The 23898-nt window shown below is 36.6% G+C and overlaps 1 protein-coding gene across 1 annotated transcript in view; it reads right to left on the bottom strand.

Moving 5' to 3' along the window:
- KMT2E (lysine methyltransferase 2E (inactive)) overlaps window positions 1-23898 on the bottom strand; it is a 70458-nt gene that overhangs the window by 39974 nt on the left and 6586 nt on the right. The window contains exons 2-4 of the mRNA XM_065883745.1: window positions 10952-11066; window positions 9846-10075; window positions 6653-6733 (exon numbers count right to left, since the gene is read on the bottom strand). Coding sequence (XP_065739817.1) covers window positions 6653-6733; window positions 9846-10075; window positions 10952-11066 — 426 coding nt within the window. The remainder of the gene's footprint in view (window positions 1-6652; window positions 6734-9845; window positions 10076-10951; window positions 11067-23898) is intronic.

The raw sequence follows: 23898 nt of genomic DNA on the forward strand, positions 1-23898 counted from the left end.
GGAGAGAAAGCCCAGAGATAAACCCATGCACCTACGGTCACCTAATCTATGACAAAGGAAGCAAGAATATACAATGGAGATAAGACAGCCTCTTCAATAAGTGGTGCTGGGAAAACCGGACAGCTACATGTAAAAGAATGAAATTAGAACACTCCCTAACACCATACACAAAAATAAACTCAAAATGGATTAAAGACCTAAATGTAAGACCGGACACTGTAAAACTTTCAGAGGAAAACATAGGAAAAACACTCTTTGACATAAACCACAGCAAGATCTTTTTTGACCCACCTCCTACAGTAATGAAGATAAAAACAGAAGTAAACAAATGGGACCTAATGAAACTTAAAAGCTTTTGCACAGCAAAGGAAACCATAAACAAACCAAAAAGACAACCCTCAGAATGGGAGAAAATATTTGCAAACAAAGCAACCAACAGGGGATTAATCTCCAAAATATACAAACAGCTCATGGAGCTTAATATTAAAAAAAATTTAAAAAAAACTAACAACCCAATCAACAAATGGGTGGACGACCTAAATAGACATCTCTGCAAAGAAGACATACAGATGGCCAAGACGCACATGAAAAGATGCTCAACATCACTAATTATTAGAGAAATGCAAATCAAAACTACAATGAGGTATCACCTCTCACCACTCAGAATGGCCATCATCAAAAAATCTACAAACAGGGCTTCCCTGGTGGTGCAGTGGTTGAGAGTCTGCCTGCCGATGCAGGGGACACGGGTTCGTGCCCCGGTCCGGGGAGATCCCACATGCCACGGAGTGGCTAGGCCTGTGAGCCATGGCTGCTGAGCCTGCACGTCCAGAGCCTGTGCTCCGCAATGGGAGAGGCCACAACAGTGAGAGGCCCGCGTACTGCAAAAAAAAAAAAAATCTACAAACAATAAATGCTGGAGAGGATGTGGAAAAAAGCGAACCCTCTTGCACTGTTGGTGGGAATGTAAACTGATACAGCCACTATGGAGAACAGTATGGAGGTTCCTTGAAAAACTAAAAATACAACTATCATATGACCCAGCAATCCCACTATTGGTCACATACCCTGAGAAAATCGTAATTCAAAAGAACACATGTACCCCAGTGTTCACTGCAGCACTATTTACAATAGCTAGGATATGGAAACAACCTAAATGTCTAACAATAGATGAATAGATAAGGAAGATATGGTACATATATACAATGGAATATTACTTAGCCATAGAAAGGAACGAAATTGGGTCATTTGTAGAGATGTGGATGGACCTAGAGTCTGTCAAACAGAGAAAAGTAAGTCAGAAAAACAAATATCGTACATTAATGCATATACATGGAATCTAGAAAAATGGTAGAGATGAACCTACTTCCAGGGCAGGAATAGAGATGCAAACGTAGAGAATGGACACGTGGACACGGGGGGGGGGGGGGGGGGGGGGCGGGGGCGGGGAAGGGGAGGGTGGGATGAACTGGGAGATTAGGATTGACATATATACATTACCATGCGTAAAACAGATAGCCAGTGGGAACCTGCCATAAAGCACAGGAAGCTCAGCTCGGTGCTCTGTGGTGACCTAGATGGGTGGGATGGGGGGGTGCGGTGGGAGGGAGGTCCAAGAGGGAGGGGATATATGTATACATATAGCTGATTCACTTTACTGTAGAGCGGAAACTAACACACCGTAAGGCAATTATACTCCAATAAAAAAGAAAAAAAGGAAAAACCTCACTCATAATAAACAAATGAAAAGTGTCAATAAAACACTGAGATTACCATTTCTCACCTAGTTAAACCAGCAAAACTCCAAGTCTATCAAAAACTCTACTGTGAGGCTGGGGAAAATAGGCATGCTTATCCATGACTGGGGGGAATTCAAAACTGGACAGTTGCTACTGGAGGGGAATTTGGCAATATCTGACAAAATTTGATACATACATTTACCCTTTTACTGAACAATCCCACTTCCACTTGCAATCACACAAGACTGGAAACAACTCAAATGTCCACTCAAAGGGCTGACTAAACTACAGTACATGAAAAAGATGGAGCACCTTGAAGCTACAGAAAGAAATGAGTCAATCTCTATATTACTATTATGAAGTGATCTTCAGGATATATTTTTAAGACAAAAAAATTAATGTGGCAAAAACTCTACTATACTACTGCTTATCTAAGTAAGGAGGGGAATACAAATATATATATATGTGCATATCTGTTTCTAATATAACAAACAATGGAAGGAATAATCAATTTTTCAAAAACTGCTACTTCCAAAGTGAAAGGAACAGGGGTCGTAAATGTTAGACTTATTTGAATGTACCTTGTCTTAAATATTTGACTTTAGAATGATGTGACTACTTCTTACATAATTAAACAAGCATATAATTATAAAAATAAAGTACAAAAAGCAATCCTTAAAAATAAAATTGCTGTATTACTCATCCATTTCTGGTAGGAATGAAAAATGATACAACTACTCTGCAAAATAATTTGACAATTTCTTATAAAACTGAACATGCAACTAACTACCATATGACCAAGCAATTGCACTCTTAGGCATTTATCCCAGAGAAAACAAAACTTAGGTTTACACCAAAACCTGTACACAAATGTTCAGAGCAACTTTATTTGTAATAGCCAAAAAGTGGAAATGACCCAAATGTCCTTCAGTAGGTGAGTGGTTAAACAAACTCTGGTACATATATACCACATAACACTACTTAAAAATAGAAAAAAGTGAGATACTGATATATGCCACAAATTAGCTGGCTTTCCAGGGAATTATGCTCAGTAAAAAAAAAAAGCCAATCCCAAGGGCTTCCCTGGTGGCACAGTGGCTTAGAGTCCGCCTGCCGATGCAAGGGACACGGGTTCATGCTCCGGTCTCGGAAGATCCCACATGCCGCGGAGCGGCTGGGCCCGTGAGCCATGGCTGCTAAGCCTGTGCGTCCGGAGCTTGTGCTCCGCAACGGGAGAGGCCACAACAGTGAGAGGCCCGCGTACCGCAAAAAAAAAAAAAAAAAAAAAAAAAAGCCAATTCCAAAAGGTCACATACTGTGTGATTCCATTTATGTAACATTCTTAAAATGACAGAATTACTGAAATGGAGTACAGATTTAGTGGTTGCCAAAGGTCAGGGATGGGAGGGGTAAGAGGTGGGAGGTAGGTACGGCTAGGAAAGGCAACATAGGAATCTTTGTGATTGAAATGTTTTGTAGCTTGACTATACCAATGTCAATATTCTGGCTGTGATATTGTATTAACAGTTTTGCAAGATGTTACCACTGGGAGAAACTGAATAAAGGATACGCAGGATCTCTGTATTATTTCACAAATGCATGCAAACCCACATTACTTCAAAAGTTTAATTTTTAAAAAATCAAAAATAAAACTAGGGCTTCCCTGGTGGTGCAGGCATTAAGAATCCCCCTGCTAATGCAGGGGGACATGGGTTCAAGTCCTGGTCCAAAAGATCCGACATGCTGTGGAGCAACTAAGCTTGTATGCCACAACTACTGAGCCTGCGTTCTAGAGTCTCTGAGCCACAACTACTGAGCCCGCGTGCTGCAACTACTGAAGCCCGTGCGCCCTAGAGCCCATGCTCCTCAACAAGAGAAGCCACCACAATGAGAAGGCCACGCAACGCAACGAAGAGTAGCCCCTGCTCGCCACAACTTGAGAAAGCCCGCACACAGCAACGAAGACCCAACGCAGCCAAAAATAAGTAAATAAAATAAATTTATTAAAAAAATAAAATAAAAAAATAAAACTAATAACTTAACCCAGAAGTGTGTACCCTGTTGGTGTTATAACCACACAATAAAATTCTTTCAAGAGACTTTAAACACAAAAAATTAACTATACATCCCTGTAGAAAATATCTTACAGGAAAAAAAAGGTCTGAAGTGTTTTACATAATCATATTGTTACAGGTGCTATTGTTGGTACTGTTACTCTGAGACTGTTACATTCTTCTATGGGATTAAGCAGTTGAGCAAATTACATGATACTCTAATTACACTACTGTATGTGTTGTTGAGAACTAGGATAAAGAGACACACAGATGGAATACAGAAACAGTTAAATGAAAACCTTGTACAGCTGACCTCTGAACAACGTAAGGGCTGGGGTGCCGAAATGCAGTGTGTGTAGTTCTGTAGTATTTACTATTGAAAAAATTCCATGCATAAGTGGACATGCACAGTTCAAACCTATGTTGTTCAAAGGTCAACTGTATTCCTAAATTTAAACTGCAATTATCTGTATAAACTCATGTATTTTATCTTAAAAATAAACAAACAGACAAAACTTCTAGTAGACTAGGTTCGTCTACTAAAAAGACCTAGCAACGTTGAGTAGTTCCGGAGGAAGGAGCATTACTAGGTCTCAGATTCTGGTCTTGAAAACCAATTCTGAGCGCGGGGCACAGAAGTATGAGATAAGCCCGAGACATCTTGTCGTATTAGATTGCACAAAGCCAGCAAGTACTACTAGGGTATTGTCAAAAGGACCGCAAAGCCAACTCAAAGTGGTTCCCATTGACCAAAAATGGGACAAAATTTCAACATAAATAAGGATAATAGGGGGACTTCCCTGGAGGCACAGTGGTTAAGAATCTGCCTGCCAATGCAGGGGACACGGGTTCGATCCCTGGTCTGGGAAGATCCCACATGCCATAGAGCAACTAAGCCCATGCGCCACAACTACTGAGCCTGAAATCTAGAGCCCGCGAGCCACAACTACTGAGCCTGCACGCTACAACTACTGAGCCCGTGTGCTGCAACTACTGAGTCCACGCACAGCAACTACTGAGTCCACGCACAGCAACTACTGAAGTCCATGTGCTCTAGGGCCCGCATGTTGCAACTACTGAGCCCGTGTGCCTAGAGCCTGTGCACTGCAACAAGAGAAGCCACTGCAATGAGAAGCCCGCACACTACAACGAAGAGTAGGCCCCACTCGCCGCAACTAGAGAAAGCCCACACACAGCAACGAAGACAAAAGGGACTCCCCTGGTGGTACAGTGGATAAGACTCCACGCTCCCAATGCAGGGGGCCCAAGTTCGATCCCTGGTCAAGAAACTAGGTCCCACATGCATGCTGCAACTAAGAGTTTGCATGCCACAACTAAGGAGCTGACAAGCCACAACTAAGGAGCTGGCGAGCTGCAACTAACAAGCCCATGAGCCACAACTAAGCAGCCCACATGCCACAACTAAGGAGCCCACATGCCGCAACTAAGGAGCCCGCCTGCCATAACTAAGACCCTATGCAACCAAATAAATAAATATTTAAAAAGAAAGGAATAACTGCAACAGACTGATATCCAATATGTTTAAATCCCTGACTTCATAATGACACTTAGAATTCTTTTCACTATTCTAAAAACTGATAAAGGCTACAAATCAACAAGCATTTATCCTGCCTTTCCTCAGTGAAATATACCTTAAGAGAACGGAACAGTTAATATGGGGAAGTTTTCTACAGAAATAGTCCAGCTAATAAGTGATAAGCAATAGAATTAACATGTCACTAATTTGCAACCCCTAATAAATTAATGGATCTTAAAAATAACCATCAATGGGTCCCATTCATATATTATAAGATGTGTCACCTGATAGAACACAGTGTATGAAAGTCTAACCCTCCCCTAAAAAAAAAAAAAAATCTAATCTAATCACATCTAGATTAGACCTAAATCTAATCACACACCTATTTACAGAAATATCTATAGAGAGAAATCTGTTAAACCATGATAATGCAATTGGCAAACTCACCAGGATAAATAAACAATTCAGTCCCTTAAAGAAACACACTGCAAAGGAGACTGGGGTTGGTTGGGTAAGGGGTGTAGCTTTAGATTACTAGAGACTTAAGAGATGTATAGCAACCAATCAATACTTTAAGAATGGCTGGATGTAACAGATTTTGTTGCATGTATCAATATAATAATCGTTTTGTGGTTATAGATTTTTGTTAAAAAATTCTTTTATAGATACATACTGAAATACACAAATACATACATACTGAAATACATAAGGATACATATGAATGAAATAATATATTTGGGATTTGCATTAAAACAATATGTGAAGGAGAAAAAGACACAGCAATGTAAATGAAAAAAGATTATTGACAATTGTTGAAGCTGGGTGGTGGAAACATGCAGGTTCATTACACTATTACTTTTATATAGGTTTGAAATGTCCATTAAAAAAGATTTTTTTTAAAAAGCACAAAAAAGAAATGGGAAGAAAACACATTACTGCCAACAAGCAGAATGACAGTAAAAGCCCTGCAAAATTCTGTAACTAACGAAATGTCCTTCTAGTAACTTTATAACATAATGTGCAGTCCACTGAAAAAAAGATGTCATCACTTAAAAAAGGCACTATTATTTCATGCATCATTAAAAACCCTAGAAAATAAACCATGACACGCTATCAATGGAAAGATTCTTCTTGATTTTAGAGATGTCAGAGTGGAAAAAGAAAAATACCAAACAAACCATAAAAAGGAAACTTCTTCCATCTTAGATTCGATGAAATACAGTATCCATTAATTGTTTAATCTAGAATTCATACATAAATTTCTAATAACTAAAGATTACCTCAGTAAAATGACTGGCAATTTTATTGTATGTACAACTTACCTAGGCTGACAACGTTCACAAAGATATGTATCAGGAATATGCTGCCTGTCAATCCCCATGCAGTCAATATGTTGCCAAACACTTTAAAAAGGAAAAAAAAAAGAAAAGCAGAACATATAAAATATTATTAAAATCATCCTTAAATTAAGATTTGATATTCCATTTAACTATCAGTTAATAAGTGTCTACTTTGAGTTTAGCAGTGTAAAAGGTAATACGAAGAATTCATAGAAATATGTCCTCGGGAAGATAAAACTTCGAGATGCAAAAATAAGAGGACAAATATAGGATATTATATATATGATATAAATTTCTAAAGCAAATATAATTTTACAATGTAAAAGGTATACGTTACAAATATAATTAGAAGTCACAAACTGGAGATGTCCACAATGCTTGGAATTAATGGAAAAAGAATCCTGAAGAATAACGGAGACTTGAAGAGAACCTCACTTGGGAAATTAGGAAGAAAAGACCTCATTATAGCAACATTTTCTCAAGTAGACAGATACTGGGAGCAACAGCCAGAAGGCAGTTAATATATCTGAAGAAGAATGTTCATTTTGAGAAACAGAGGGGGATAAAACTGAATTAGTAAAATGCAGTCAGATTACATACAACCTGGAATGTCAGGATTTGCAGAGCATTCCTCTAATTGGCAACAGGTAACAACTAGAGGTTGCTTTGATGGTATACAGTGTTAATTCAAAGAAGTTAAGAAACTGGAGGCATAAAAATCAACTAAGAGGCTTTTCCAACATTCCAGATCTAAGTTAAAGAACAATGGAAAGAACTAGAATGATGGCAGAGAAGATGAAGTTAAAGAATCCAAGAGTCATTTCATGAAGATAGAGACTAAACCTATTATGAACTCTATTTTTAACGTGATACATGGACCAACCTGAGGCAAATTTCTCAATGCTATTATTTTGCATTTTATTGCCAAGACTTTAATTGGTCTAAAGTTGATATATATGCCTGTTTCTAAAGATAGTCTTAATTATTCCTTATATAATAATGAGCTACTTTTAATATATAGCTACTGAGTTAACTGCTATGATCTTGCTCTTTACTTCTTAACTGAGTATGTTGGGACGAGAACTGGTAAATGTGAAAGGTAATGGACTATGTATCAAAGATGTAGGGGAAAAAGTTCAAAAGAAAAGCAGAACACCTGACATGGAGAGTCAGAATAACAAATTAGGTTAAATCTGGGGGCTAAGTAATAATGTCATGCAGACCACAGAAGAAATAAAACTAGAAAATGAATAAATAATCAGAGCTCTAGATGTCAAACTTGAAAGAGATGAGTATGGGCAGTAGGTACATGAAAATATATAGAGGCAATGAAAACAAGAATAGAGGAAAAAAGATTAAGCCTTGTAGTATACTACAGGTTAAGCAGTAGAAAAGTAGAATAACAAAAAATAAATTCAACAAATAGAGCAGTTGCTAAAAAGCAAATACCTTGAATAATCCAAAATACGTGAACTGGCCCCTCAAGAATTTGTAGATAGGTATAAGTCCTAAGGACTATTTCACTCTTTTCTAATAGATATAATTCTATATTATATATAGATCATTGTAATTAATCAAAACAAAAACACTTTAGATTATGCATTAAAATAAAAATATTGTCCAATGGTATGTAATTTATCACATAAGACAAAATCAGCAATGAGAAAGCTATTTTATATGATTGGTTAAAATATGAATTCAGATTTGCTAATAAGTAGCTAATTAAAAAATAATGAGGAAAACAAGTTATCAGAGAAGTTATTTTCTTAGTTTTTAAATTCACCTCCTGAATAAGCTCACTGAGGTGATTGCTTATGGTAATTAGTATGTACCATAAGTTTATTTTTAAATTTTAAAAATCATCACAATGTATTTTTATTATGAAAATTAACTCAAAGCATTAATATTACAACTTCCCATAAAAATAACATCAATGGGCTTCCCTGGTGGCGCAGTGGTTGAGAGTCCGCCTGCCGATGCAGGGGACGTGGGTTCGTGCCCTGGTCCGGGAAGATCCCACATGCCGCGAAGCGGCTGGGCCCGTGAGCCACGGCCGCTGAGGCTACGTGTCCGGAGCCTGTGCTCCGCAACGGGAGAGGCCACAACAGTGAGAGGCCCGCGTACCGCAAAAACAAACAAACAAAAAACCTCATCAAATTTCACATTCCACTTAAGAATAATCTTCCCCCTTTGTGGCAAAGGTAAATCAACTTTTTCATATATAACCTAACTGCCTGTTTATATCAATAACATCCCACTCCTAATCACCTAACTTAATAGATGGGAACAAGATTACAAATAATGCAAAGTAATTTCTATGTGGCTCAACAATGCATTTTTACATTCACATTCAAATATGGGTACTATTTCAAATAAAATGATGAAGTTATGCCTTAAGACCAGATCCAGGACATTCTGTAAACTATCAAACTTTCTTATCCTCTACAGTACATTGCTTAAATACTCTCTGCTTCCCAGCCTATGCAGGGGATGGACTCAGTAACTTTCAGGTTGAAATCCTACTGTTCCCTCTCCATCCTCCCCAACTCCCTCCCACCAGGGGAAAAAAAAAAAAAAAAGAAAGAAAACAAAACCCCACTTTCTCTCCCAATCACACCTTCTCTAGGGGAGGAGGCCTTTCTTGTTGGTTGAACCAGGGTTGGGGGAGGGGAGACTGTGGTTCTGGTTCAAGGAGACTCCAGAGTGCTGCAAGGTTCAAGTCAAAAGGAGGTGAGAGAGTCAGGTCAAACAAACATCAATCAAAATGTATAATTCCCCCAAACTGGAAAATCATAGTTGACTATACAGCACAAATAATTCCAAAGGAAATACACAGGACTCAATTCTCCTCTCATTTCTGTCTTGTCTACTTTATGTAGTTGTATTACTACCAAATGAGTAAAAAGAGAGATGTGATTCTGTATGAATAAAGTTCAGAACTGATTGCCTATTACTCAATTAACAACGAGGATTTCTAAGAAAAACTCTAGGATAGCTTTTTTCCCATAGGGGCATTTCCTAGGAGCAAAAGAGAGTGCACTGACAGTTGCAAAAGTATCACTTAAAAAATGCATTTATCAATTCCTTCAAAAGTCACTTTATTTTTTCCAACATTAGCAATCACAAAGGTTAGCAGCATTCTAGAAAAATAAGCAAATGGCATGAAACATTTTACCTGCATTTGTCACAACAGATCATGTATCCATCATCATGTGTAAAACCACATATGCACCTGGTTACATCAGTACCATAACTTCCATCCTCAGATGTGCTGATTGTAGTAGCACTGGAAGTTTCATCAAAATTAGGAGTGGTAAATATGCCTACTTCATTTTTGCTAATAAGAACTGATGGAGGAGGGGAAGCCGGAGGTGTTGGAGGAGGACGAGCACCATAATTATGGTCCTGGGTAATTAATCACAAATACATCACAATGTAATTTCAATAAAAATATAAACTAAGCAACTTAAATAAAATTCAATCCTTAATTTAAATATTTGAGAGAGATGAAATTGGCCTACTTCTTCCTTAATACCTTTAAAATAATGACTTGGTGAAACCAGATATAGAAACTTGGTCACCTTCACAATGCAAGATGTGAGAATAGTGGTTAAAAAAAAAAAAAACTCAGGAAACTGGAGGCTAAAGAATAACAAAAACAATTACAAAAGACGTATTATCACTATAAAGTATAAAATAGGGATTTTTAAAGTTTTGGCAACATTGAATAAGTTAGCTTAGACAAGCTTTCATTTTCTCAGCTACAAAATGGGGATGAAAATTATACCTATCTTATTAGGTTGTACCTATCTTATTAGGTTGTTTTTGAAGATGAAATTAGATAATGTACGCAAAAATGCTTAGCACAGAGCCTGACATATAAGTGCTAAATAAATGGTAACTATATAATTACTATATAATTTAGAATCAACAGTAGATAGTACAATTCTATCTACAGTCTTTTTATAAAGAAGGTAAAGAATTATAATACTAAACTATTAATAGCATAAAAAGCAAAATAATAATAATATAAAAACTTCTAGAGAATTCCTCTTATAGAATTTTAATCCCTTGAATAAATATAATTAGATCAATGAAAAAACTAAACTACAAATTACATACCTAATTGTTTAGATAGTATAAAACAAGTCTGCTTTTAAAATATTCAGTTTTAGGCACAACACCACACACATCAACTTTCAACCTCTAGATATATAAAATATATAGAGATTTATATACAGATATAAAACATACCCTTCCAGAGAAATGTGTGACACTTACCGCATAGGGCAGACCAATGTAACTGTGTGAATGATGCGAGCTGCTGGTATATAACTGGTGGGGATAACTGTTGGATTTCTCAACTACCACAGGGCTAGCTTCTACAGATTCTGGTCTGGAGGGAAAAAAGTTGCATCAAAGAGAATTGCATTGATTTTTTTCCTTTCAATCTATTTAAAATTATAAGCACTTATTTTATTGGCTATCAAATAAAATGTCTTTAAAATGTCTAAAACAAAGACACCCTGTGGACATGATATATCCTATTTAGAATCTGTGTCATTAAAACAAACTTTTAATTAAGTACAATAAATGTCCCCCCTTCAAGTTCAGATATAGTTTTCCTATCATTAAAAAAAATTAGTAGAGATTAAACATTACTTAATATACTCAGTGGCACTGGGGACACTATGCACAGGATGGAGAAAAGTGGTAGAAATAATTTAAACAAGACTAAGGACATACTGAATCCATATGGACCCCAATTTGAATGTGAAGTATACATTTCAATGTCAAAGCTTCATGTATGTGTTAGTGTGTCAAGATATAACAAAGCCTTGGAAATATCAGAAAACCTAAGGAACAGGAAACCTCACAATGAACCAAAGTTTGCTTATGAAAAAAATGTAACTAGCAGCCTATGGTAGTGTAAGATCAGCAGTCTGGCCTGATAATGGCCAAATGATGATGACCTGACCAACCACTGATACAACTGAGAGTAACAACTCACCCGCTCTGGTGGACTCATAAATTCCCTGGCTTAGCATTTTACATTCATCACTTTCCCAAATTCTTCACTTATATCAATCCTCCTGAGCCCTAGCCTGATAATTCCTATTGATCAATGTGGTAGTGAACCTACTTCTGAGGGCAATTCACACTGAAATTAATTTCTCCCTTGCACACACACAACATGACTCATTTCTGTGCCTTTATTCTTACCAACGTCATCCTTTGAGATGATTTTTTCATAAACCTTATGCTACTTCTTATTCAAAACTACTTGCACTCTTCATGGTTTAAGGCTTCTTAATGCAGTTACAATCTAATTGGTCAAATTTCTACTGTCAATTACTTCCTGATATACTGCCCCCCTCCACTCATCCCCTGCACAAAGTCTCAGTTTTGCTCTAAGTGACTGCTGCTTGGGATCCAGTGTGCTAAAATCAGTAGAGAGAAGAGGCACAAACTGAGGTCAAGTGGTTCTGAAGATTACAAAAGAAGACTCTCCAAAATGTTCTGAATATTTAGAAAACCAGTACTCACCTATTATCTATGCTGTTATGTTAAAATTTTACTTGCTTAATCTTTTTTAAAAAATGTGTTTCTTAATTCCAAACTTAACACATGCTCATTGTACAAACTTTAAAACAGAAGTATGTAAGAAAGTGAAAAGATCATGTCTTCATCCATACCTGATACACCCATGTTAAGATGCCATGTATCCCCCTCTAAATTTGTCTATCCATAAATACATCTAACAGTTGTTTTTTTAAAAAAAAAATGAGAAGGTACAATATGTACTCACAATTTGCTTTTCCAATCTTTCACTGTCAACACATACCTACCTTATTTTTGGTAATAACAGATTATTTCATTATATGAATGTACCATAGTTTATTTAACAAATTCCCTTTTGGTAGATGTTTAAATTGTTTCTGTTTTTCAGTGTTAAAGGTATCACTGAAATTGTACACCCTTCTATACACTGTTTTCTGCTTACTTGGCAGTATTTCTACAACATGGATTCCTGGAGGCAGAAATGCTGAACAAAAGGGTAAATGCACATAAAATCAATACATACTGCCAAACTACCTTTGACTACAATATTGATTCCTTTAGAATTCTTTTAAAAATACATAGAGGGGGGCTTCCCTGGTGGCTCAGTGGTTGAGATTCCACCTGCCGATGCAGGGGACCTGGGTTCGTGCCCCGGTCCGGGAAGATCCCGCATGCCGCAGAGCGGGTGGGCCCGTGAGCCATGGCCACTAAGCCTGCGCGTCCGGAGCCTGTGCTCCGCAACGGGAGAGGCCACAGCAGTGAGAGGCCCGCGTACCGCAAAATAAATAAATAAATAAATAAAATTTAAAAATACATAGAGGGAAGAAATGGGGTTTTAGCAATCCCTGACCTATTATTAAAGCAAGATTGTAGGAATTGTGGCCATTATAGAAAGATTCACTCTTAGGGATTTAGAGTGTGGCAAGAAATTTGTATTTTGGAGTAGATAATGGTTGGGAATTAAAAAAATAAGACTTTCAGTGAATACAGATAAATTCAAGCATGTAAACAAGCCACAAATCCTTTGCATAACCTCATGATTCAAATTAAAGCTATACAGCACTATTCACAATAGCCAAGACACAGAAACAACCTAAATGTCCATCAACAGATGAACAAATAAGATGTGGTACATATATACAATGGAATACTACTCAGCCGTAAAAAAAAAAGAATGAAATAATGCCATTTGCAGCAACTTGGATACAACTAGAGATTATCATACTAAGTGAAGTAAGTCAGAAAGAGAAAGACAAATACCATATGATATCACTTATATGTGGAATCTAAAATATTGCACAAATGAACCTATCTACAAAACAGAAACAGACTCATAGACATAGAGAACAGACTTGTGGTTGCCAAGGGGGAGGGGGGAGGGAGAGGGATGGACTGAAAGTTTGGGGTTAGTAGATGAAAACTATTACATTTAGAATGGATAAACAACATGGTCTTAATGCATAGGACACAGACTATATCCAATCTCCTAGGATAAACCATAATGGAAAAGAAAATAAAAAAGAATGTATATAACTGAGTCACTTTGCTGTACAGCAGAAATTAGCACAACACTGTAAATCAACTATACTTTAATATTAAAAAATAAAAAATTAAAGTTGTAAATACTAACAAGTTGGCAATGCAAGAAGGCAGAAATACTTCATCAAGATCCTCATTTCTAATGCTGCTACTTAATAAAAGTAATTTTAAAAAGAAGGTAACAATTGTTAAAAAAAAGGGTTGACATATTTTAAGGATTTTTCCAAACTGTAAGATAGTATTAAAAAGAAAAACAAAAAAAGCCAAAAAAAACCAGAAAAAAGGACACCAGACATCCTTAGAAATGTTCCCTAAGAAGTCCCATGGTGCTAAACATCCTCAAAACACACAGTGAATCTGAAAACAACTTTGTGACAAATACCAAGTCAAACATCCTTTAGATCCGGTAACCCCATTTTTGGAAATTTATCCTAAGAAAGTAATTCCCACTAAATAACGACCTGAAGAATTGAGATGTTCTTTTTAACACTATTCATAAAGCTAGATATGAGTAGAAATCATTTAAATGTCCAATGAATAGAAAATGATTAAATCTGAGCAACCTACCATATTTACACATGGACAACAGCACAGCAAAAACTCATGGTAACAAAAATCACTGTATTATGGTTACAGGAGTTTTCCTCAAAATCTCCTATAATGTTACCATAAAGCTTTAGTAAATTTTTAACTGCAGGGCTAAAGAGATAATATGTAATAGTAAGTTTCTGTGTAAATAGTTGCTTCAGGGCTCTGTTTAGCCAATTTATATTGTCACATAAATGCCGAGTTAATACACAGGTATAACATTTACCATACAGAAACTACATTAGTATACTATGTCTATAAATAATTATGTATCGAAACATAAACCATGGTGCTGTGTTCATCCTGCAAATAAGATTTCATTTACATAACTGTGATGTCACTTTTCAAAGAGAGTGTGATTATTTGTATTCATATATTGTTTTGTATGTGTTCTTAAATCACTGAAACGTTGATCATTGTCAAAAAGATGATCTTTATCCATGTGAAACTTCCTAAAGGATAATCATTCTCTAGTTTGGTAATTCAAAATGTTAAAAAAAAAAAAAAACAGGTAATTAAAGTAATCCTAATGTATAAGCAATAAGATATGGTCAAATGATCAATATGGCCTGAATTATAGTTTTCAAAACTTTGAATTCTGTTTCCCATAGGTAGAGAAACTCAAATGCAGAAAAAGAGATTCTAATAAGCAACTGGCTCTAAAACTGAAATAAGAAGTATGCTCTCTTATTAACTAAGTCAATACTGATTGCTTCTTTTAGAAATTCTCTAAAAGCTAATAAATGCAGAAGGAATGATCAGATTAGAAAAGTTACCAATCTGCTACCTTCGAGAGATAATGGATTTCGGCAACAGATAACCATGGATGCTAAAACCTTGAAAATTTAAAGATGATGGACAGATAAGGCTGACAACACCTGAACTTCTTGATCATTCTTAACATCACTGGAAGTTAGACAACTAAGCTTTTCTGTGCTTCTTTTAATATTATGCAACAGAAAATATAAAGTCCCACATAAAAAGTCTCATGTTGAAAAAAGAAATATGAAAGAGGGAAGAAAAAACAAATCTGAAGCTAATCATATCTCTTTATCTAAATATCAGTTTATCAGAAATATGGGGAAAGTGGAATATTACATGATGCCAAAAGGAAGAAAAGAGCCAAATACAGAATACTGAAACTTCTGTAGGCCAAATGATCCAGTTTCTTATACAGTATGAGGAAAAACACAATTTAAAGTGTTGTTCCAGATAAAAAAATGATTCAAGAGACATTTCAATCAAATACAATGGGTGGATCTTGTCTGGAGCCAATTTGAACACACCAATTACAAAAAGACAGTTTTGAGACAAGTGAAAGAAATCTGAAGATGAACTGGGTATTTTATATTAAGAAAGTATTAATTTTGCTATATGAGATAATAGTATTGTGGTTTAAAAAAAAATCCTTCTCTGTTAGTGGTGCATACTGAAGTATACATAGTTAAACTGATGTGAGGATATGCTTCAAAATTCTTTAGGGCTTCGCTGGTGGCGCAGTGGTTGAGAGTCTGCCTGCCGATGCAGGGGACACGGGTTCGTGCCCCGGTCTGGGAAGATCCCACATGCCGCGGAGCGGCTGGGCCCGTGAGCCATGGCCACTGAGCCTGCGCATCCGGAGCCTGTGCTCCGCAAGAGGAGAGACCACTACAGTGAGAGGCCCGTGTACCGCCAAAAAAAAAAAAATCTTTAAAACTATGGGATACGTGAAACAAGACTGGCAAAACTCTGAATACTGCTGAAGCTGAGTAATGGCCACCTGAGATTATTATACTATTCTCCCTACTACTGTACATATTTTTGTATTTCCCTACTAAAAAGTTTTTTTTTTTTAAGTTCCCCAAGCCTTTTATCTTACATATACTGTCCTATATAAAATAGGTAACTATAAGAATGGTATACTTCCTCCCAACTCAGGAAGACGTCCTCGCCATCTATTTCTAAGCCTCTATCTGGGGAATCTCTCTTAACCCTTACTTCTTAATTTCAACACAGTCCTCAAGGCTCACTTCAGGTACTCCTTAAGGAGCACTTTTGTGACTGCTTCAACTCGTAATTTTATAAATCCTAGATTCCTACAGCACTTATTTGCTGTACTGTTAATTTATTACTTTTCATGTAATATTTTCGTATGCTGTCAACCATCTTCCCATATGCATTTATTATTTTCTCTCCCAAACTCCATCAAAATTAACAAGTTTTATCCAGTAGGAAGAACATGAAATTGGGACTTACATGTCTAATGCTGGCCATTAAAGGGGTACAGGTACAGTATGCACCTTTCTGAACCTGAGCTTTTTATTTGTAAAGTGGGGATAAATATACCTGCTTCACCCTCTCCAGAAATATGGATGAAACTCAAATGACACAGAGGATGTGAAAATGTATTTTTCTCAACTGTAATGTATTATAAATGTGTAACATACTCATGTATTCAGAAATGCCTCTCTAACTATGAATATTCAGACTGAAGTTGCTTTTAACCTTAACTCCACAATAATTCAATTCCAGTAAAGTTCTAAGTGTAAGTTTAACTAGACCTATTTTAAATAAATCACTAAAGTTGCAAGGTACCAAAACCTTATTGATATTTAAATCACTTAGTAAATATTTATTGAGCTCTAAATATGTGCTAAACTCCTTATAAAGTTTATTTTTATTTATTTATTTTATAAATTTATTTATTTTATTTTTATTTTTGGCTGTGTTGGGTCTTGGCTGCTGCTCCCGGGCTTTCTCTACTTGCCGCGAGTGGGGGCTACTCTTTGTCGCGGTGCGCGGGCTTCTCATTGCGGTGGCTTCTCTTGTTGCAGAGCACGGGCTCTAGGCATGCGAGCTTCAGTAGTTGCAGCATGCAGGCTCTGTAGTTGTGGCTCATGGGCTCTAGAGTGCAGGCTCAGTAGTTGTGGCGCACAGGCTTACCTGCTCCGCAGAATGTGGGATCTTCCCGGACCAGGGATCGAACACAGGTCCCTTCATTGGCAGGCAGATTCTTAACCACTGCGCCACCAGGGAAGCCCCATAAAGTTTATTTTTAAAGTACAGTCCCATAACTCCCTAAATTAGGTTGAAATAAGTGCCTTTGCTATCCTTTTGTAAAGCAGATTTTTAATACATATTTTCTTAGAGTTGAGTCCATATATACCACTGAGTTTTTTACATAGCAAAAGACTAAACTTTATACCAAGAAATGTAATCAGTAATCATGAACATGTAATATTGATATAATAAAGTTTTAAAATTCTAGGTCGGTGATTCAGAACATTAACCAGGAAAATGTTTTATTGCTACACTGTGTGTGTGTGTGTGTGTGTGCATATATATATATATATATATATATATATATATACACATATGTATTACTAATCCAACGTGAACACACAAAGCAATATACATACATCAGTTTTCCATATTTACTTTCCTTATCTCTTTTAATGACATTATACACTCCAGGAGGCAAGGACCAATTACTATAGTAAAGGTTATTTACCACAAACAAAATAGGAAATAGAAAATGGTATAACTACAGAATGAGATTAATGTTCTAGTTTTAATTCCAATCATTGCTTAAAACATTCCTAATTTCAACACAAAAGCTAATAAGCAAGGAATCACTATCACTGGCAGCAGAGATTTTTTAAATGTTTAGACTGTTTTAAAATGAATATTTCTAAAGTTTTTGGTTTAAAAGGTTTTTAGAAGAGCTATATAGAGGTATGTTAAGGCTTAAGCATGTCAATGAAAAATGAAGCTAATTTTGGTGGAACACTTAATACAGTATACATATGTAAGGTTTATGTAGATTAACACAATCTGATACAATGTATTAGATACATTTTTCACACAATCTAATATCCAACATGTTGGGACTTCCCTGGCAATCCAGTGGTTAAGACTCCGTGCTTCCAATGCAGGGAATGCAGGTTCGATTCCTGGTCAAGGAACTAAGATACCATATGCCATGGGGCGCAGCCAAAAAAAAAAAGAAAAGAAAAGAAAAGAATATCCAACATGTTAAACCAAGGAGCAGTATGTGAGCTCCTTAAAGAGAAGTGACTATTTTATTCAAAAATTTTGTATGGGAATATTTTATTTGATTCCTCTCTTTAAACTCTTAAAGGCACCCCCTAGTTTTTATGTTTTAATGTTAAGTGACTAAGAACCTATCCATACAGGTAGGTTCACTCCTACCTCCACTGAACTATCATATTTCCCAACACACGGGTCTCAAACTTATGAACAATCTTCATAACATGCCCCTTAAGCCCTGGTGACGATTTATTTCTTCAATAATATGTGGCAGACAGAAAGGCAGGGTACGACAGCCATGAGTATAATATATCCTGTACAAAGAGATGATAATCTCATGATGATCATCACTTTGCTGGACTCTCCTGACATACTTTACTATACAAAGTCAAGAAATGATCTTATCTTAGTATTGATATTTCTGTCCCTGCTTATAGTGAAGCATTTGCCATTTTCTGCTGACTCACAGTCCTCTCAAATCTATATCTTATCATCCTTAACATAAGCTTTCAGTACATGAAAGAATGAATCTGGAGATATCATTATACAGTCCCTATTCCAAAGAAGTCATATAGACATTAAAACAGAGCAACCCTAATAATGCTGGAGGAGGACACCACAGTTTAGACCACTCCATCCAGAAAGTTTATTCCTATACTTTGTTTCCATCTATGATAAATAGATGATAAATCTATTGATCTATAAATCTATGATAAATCCCACTTACAGTATTTTTCTGGGTTTTTCTTGTGTGTATTTACCTTACAATCAAAGGAGCACACAAACCGTAAATCAACAAATAGCTCTATGATGATGTTCAATATGTAAAGTAACTTGTTAGATTCTAGACAGGATAGAAAGATATATAAAACCTACTCACACCCCTCTCCTCAGAGTTTCTGATCGTGGAAGGAATGGCAGGGTTAGCAAAAAGAGACAGGTATACAAAAACCCCCATACAAGGCAAAAATAGGGTAATGCCCTAAGAAAGATATGAGTAAATGCTTAAAAAAAAACTTTCCTCTTATGCATGAGACCTTGATCTTTGGTCAACTTTCTGCCTCTGATCCCCTGCAAACCTGATAGCTAATTTGCTATACCGCTAGGTACATTAATAAAAATGATCCTTGGTTGGTAAATTAATTGTATCTGGACTGGGAAAATTATAAATAACTTGATGAGGATGCCACAGATGTGAACTTCCCCAAGATGCAGTGACTCCGGGAAGGGAAACTGGAAGTTCTGCCTATGGTTGTTACAAGAAATATTGGCTTCTGAGGTGCATGGGGCTTCTAAATTAGGGAACACCCTCACATCTGCCCAATGTGGATCTTAAGTCCTTGTCCCTGACCAGTCACCTGACAACCCAAGACAATAACTCCTGGATGGCTGACTGTACTCCTTCATAGACACACAGAGAGGAACACGTGATGCTAACCTCTGATAAGCTATGGCTCCTATCCTATTTACCATGTAGACTAATGCCAAGTATGGCCTACGACAGTCTTGTAAGTCTGAATGTTTAGTTGAACTTAAAAAGACCTCCTTGTAGGAGCTGCAAAAGGTCAACGCTCTAGGCTCTAGATTCTGCAGGGTTCAAGAGAAAGACATATCTACCTGAGTAACAGGAAAGATAAGGAGTGACATCATGAGGCTTCATTAGATGTGAGAATGCTTCTGAAAGATATGCAGGAATTTCAACATTTGAATGTTAAACGAGGTAAATCTTCTACTGAAAAAATTTAATTTAAAAAAAAGCAGTAATGATGGCGCTTCTCTGGTGGCGCAGTGGTTGAGAGTCCGCCTGCCGATGCAGGGGACACGGGTTCGTGCCCTGGTCTGGGAGGATCCCGCGTGCCGTAGAGCGGCTGGGCCCGTGAGCCATGGACACTGAGCCTGCGCATCCGGAGCCTGTGATCCGCAGCGCGAGGGGCCACAGCAGTGAGAGGCCGGCGTACCACAAAAAAAAAAAAAAAAAAAAGCAGTAATGATGGAGAAAGACAATATCTCATGCATATGCAAAAGGTAGGAAAAATGGCCTGTAGAATCTTTAAGGAGTATGGAGAGGTCAGTCAGACTTCAAGACAGTGTTTATTTATTTAGCTGTTTCTCAAAATCAAATATACAAATCCCCATAATAGAAGGAGGGGGATTTTTCTTTGTAGATTTGGATTTAGAAAAAGATTACATTAAATTAGATCTTTAAGTGATCTGTGTACCAACACCATCGAACTCAAATTCAAGCCCTTGCATTTGAAATCTCATGGCAATATTTGGTATTAAGTGGTAGTCAACCGGAATAATTCTAAACATACTCTTTTTACCTATCTCAAAATTAATATAGTAAAATTTTAAAATTTCAGCGAGCTCACAGAGCTCCCTAGGGATTATAACCACAGACCTCAGTTTGAATAGCACTGATTAAACAAATACTGAGGGCCTAATGTTTGCCAGGGACTATGAGAGTTATAAAGATAAGACACTGTCTCTGCCTTCAAGGAACTTATGATAATACAGTTTTCACTCATTCAATAAACATCTGAGCACACACTAAGTAGAAGAGACTGAGATGCTGGAAATCAAAAAATAAAGAAGTAACAGCGGCCCTTCTCAAGAAACTGATGTATGGGGAAGACAAACAAGTACATCAATGATTACAATAGTGCTATAAGAGGCACACACAGGGGCCATTCATAATAATTCATAATAGTTTAAGTAAGTTCTAAAGAATAAGTTAACAAGCCCAAGAAATAGAGGTGGAAGAGATGGAGAAGATATTCCAGACAGAAGGCACACAGGGAATCAGAGATATCAACAGCAAGAAGTGTTTAAGCATGTTTCTCTAAGCATGCTCAACAGACCACCAGCACCACAATCATCAGTAGTGCATGTTACAATTTCTTACAACTCTACTTAACCAAATGAATCAAACATTTTTAAGATCAGGCTCACAAATCTATATTGTAATAAGCACCTCAATCTACATTCACTGTAGTTTAGGAAGCACAGATTAAAAAGAACTGCTAAAATTCAGAGCACAAAGAGTTAAAGGTATAGAGAAGGGGCCAGAGATGAGGGCAGATAAGTCAGGCAAGGAACAGTTCAAGAAGTACCTTGGGTATCCAGCTAAGGAATATGATCTTTATCCTGAAAAACTATACAGAGCCACTAATGGTTTGTTTCTCCCACAGGAAAGATCAGAGCAGCAGCATGGCAAAATAAAGCTAAGGGCTTCAAATGTGAGGTGGAGCAATCTGTGAATAATTCTCCCAGATTCAGTAGGTTTAGAAGTTCTGAACCTGATGAGAACATGTAAAAAGTGCTACCTCTCCAAAACTCCTCCTTACTGGTAAGTTACCTTTGCTCAGGTCTTTGCTTCACTGAAAAACACATGTACCCCGTCTAGTTTCCAAGTGATCCTCATGAGTGTAGTGTGCCCAGGGTCCAAACTGGTAACCTTTTTATTGAAGAAAGGGATATGAAACTATGCAACTTGCTATTATAACTAAGAATTCTGCAATTTTATTCTTGAATTCCTTCAATACTAAGTACAGGACCAACCCACCTTGATGATTTACCTACATTAACTTTTTATTAGGTACAGAACACAGGGCACATTAACCACTGTTAGATTCATTTGAAACTTAGCTACTTTCAATGACAATGTGGAAATAAATGACTTTAAAATATTTTATTACTGAAAGAAGACTTAATTCTTGATAATCCCTGGATCTATCAATTACACCACCAACAAGAAGTTTCCATTAATACTCTAGCAGGCTTCCTTCTTATAATGTGTTTTTAAAACCTTACTAAACTTGGTGTCATTTGCCAAATACGCATCAAATTATCTTTTCATCCACTTAATTTCTAGTTGTTACATGTCATGCCAAACTTCTTTGAGTCGACTTTTCCATTTAAGACAGTTCTGAATTCTGAAAGAAACTTTCTACTTGGCTGTTTAGCCACACAAAGCTCGAGTCAGCTTCAAGGGCCTGTTTTTGATCTACAGCACATTACTAAAAAGCTTCCAAAAAGAGACCTTTACATACACTCTAAAGTTGAGAAAATATAATTACATTTTAAACTCCTACTCTTAACCGTATGATCTGGGAATTTAAGCCTTCCTCGGTTAAAGACAATATGATTTAAAATTTCCTAGTTAAAATACCATAACTGGTTAAAAATCTTATACTGGAGAACTTTATATCCTTCCTACTTCTATTGATACATTCTGTCCTAATATATTCTATCATGGTGAGTACTCAGTCACTCAAATAATGTAGTAAATTTCAGTTTCCCTCTTGTCACTATTTTAATTCTGCTAGTTTCCTAATGCCTTTTTAGTATTTGCCACCTTCCTGAAATAGGCACTAACCAGAACTGTTACTTTAAAGAACTACAGCATCCAACTCATTGAAATCAGACTAGCTGTTTAAAGACTTTTTTTTTTTTTTTTTACATATAAGGGACATTTTGTTCAGTTCTATAGTCCCGTGTATCTATCTACCACAAAGAGGCTGTAAAAAATTTGTACCTTTAGTTCTACCTCTCCTAAACAAATGAAATAGAATTAGCTAAGATATGAGCACAATCATTTGTGTATAATAAGCTTTGGGGTTAACCAAGAGACCTTCAAGCCATATGATTCATGACTTACTACTGTCTGCTTCCAAACTTTTTCATCCTCCCAGACACTTTGTACTCATTAAACCTCTTACCTCCTCCAGGCCCAAGCACCTGGTAACCTCTATTTTACCGCCTGTCTCTATTTGCCCATTCTAGACACTTTATATAAATGGAATTATAAAATATTTATCCTTTTGTGTCTGGTTTACTTAATGTTTTCAGGGTTCATCCATTTGTAGCATGTTTCAGAATTCTATTCCTTTTTATGGCTGAATAATATTCCACTGTATAGATGTACCACATTTTGTTTATCCGTTCATCTGTTGATAGACATTTGTGATGTTTCCACCTTTTGGCTATTATGAGTAATGCTGTTGTGAATATTGGTATTCAAGTACCTGTTTTGAGCCCTTGATTTCAGTTCTTTTGGGTATATACTTAGGAGTAGAATTCCTGGGTCATAAGGTAATTCTATGTTTAACGTTTTGAGAAACCACCGAACTGTTTTCCATCTGGTTTTCTTTTCATGCCTTAATCTCCTTTTTAAATGTTTCTTCTCCTGTTTCTTAAATATTTTTGTTTTCTAGGTGTCTACACTTTGTAAACTGTACTGGAGGTTTCCAGCCACTAGTACTGTAGCTTTCACCATTTCCTAAGTGTTCATGACTTCCAAATCAGCCTTAACCTAATTCTATCTCATTAGCTCCACCCAAATAGCTCTCCACATTACTAGACCTCTTAATTTAGATGTGTCATGACTATAAAGTACATGTTTGTTGTAGAAAATCCTTTCTCACGTCCCAGATTTTGGAATTTAAAATTAAATTTAGAGCTGGGGCCAGCAAACCTCTTCTGTAAAGGACCAGAGATTAAATATATTT

Source organism: Phocoena phocoena, chromosome 9 (assembly GCF_963924675.1).
Source record: "Phocoena phocoena chromosome 9, mPhoPho1.1, whole genome shotgun sequence".
Taxonomy (NCBI): domain Eukaryota; kingdom Metazoa; phylum Chordata; class Mammalia; order Artiodactyla; family Phocoenidae; genus Phocoena; species Phocoena phocoena.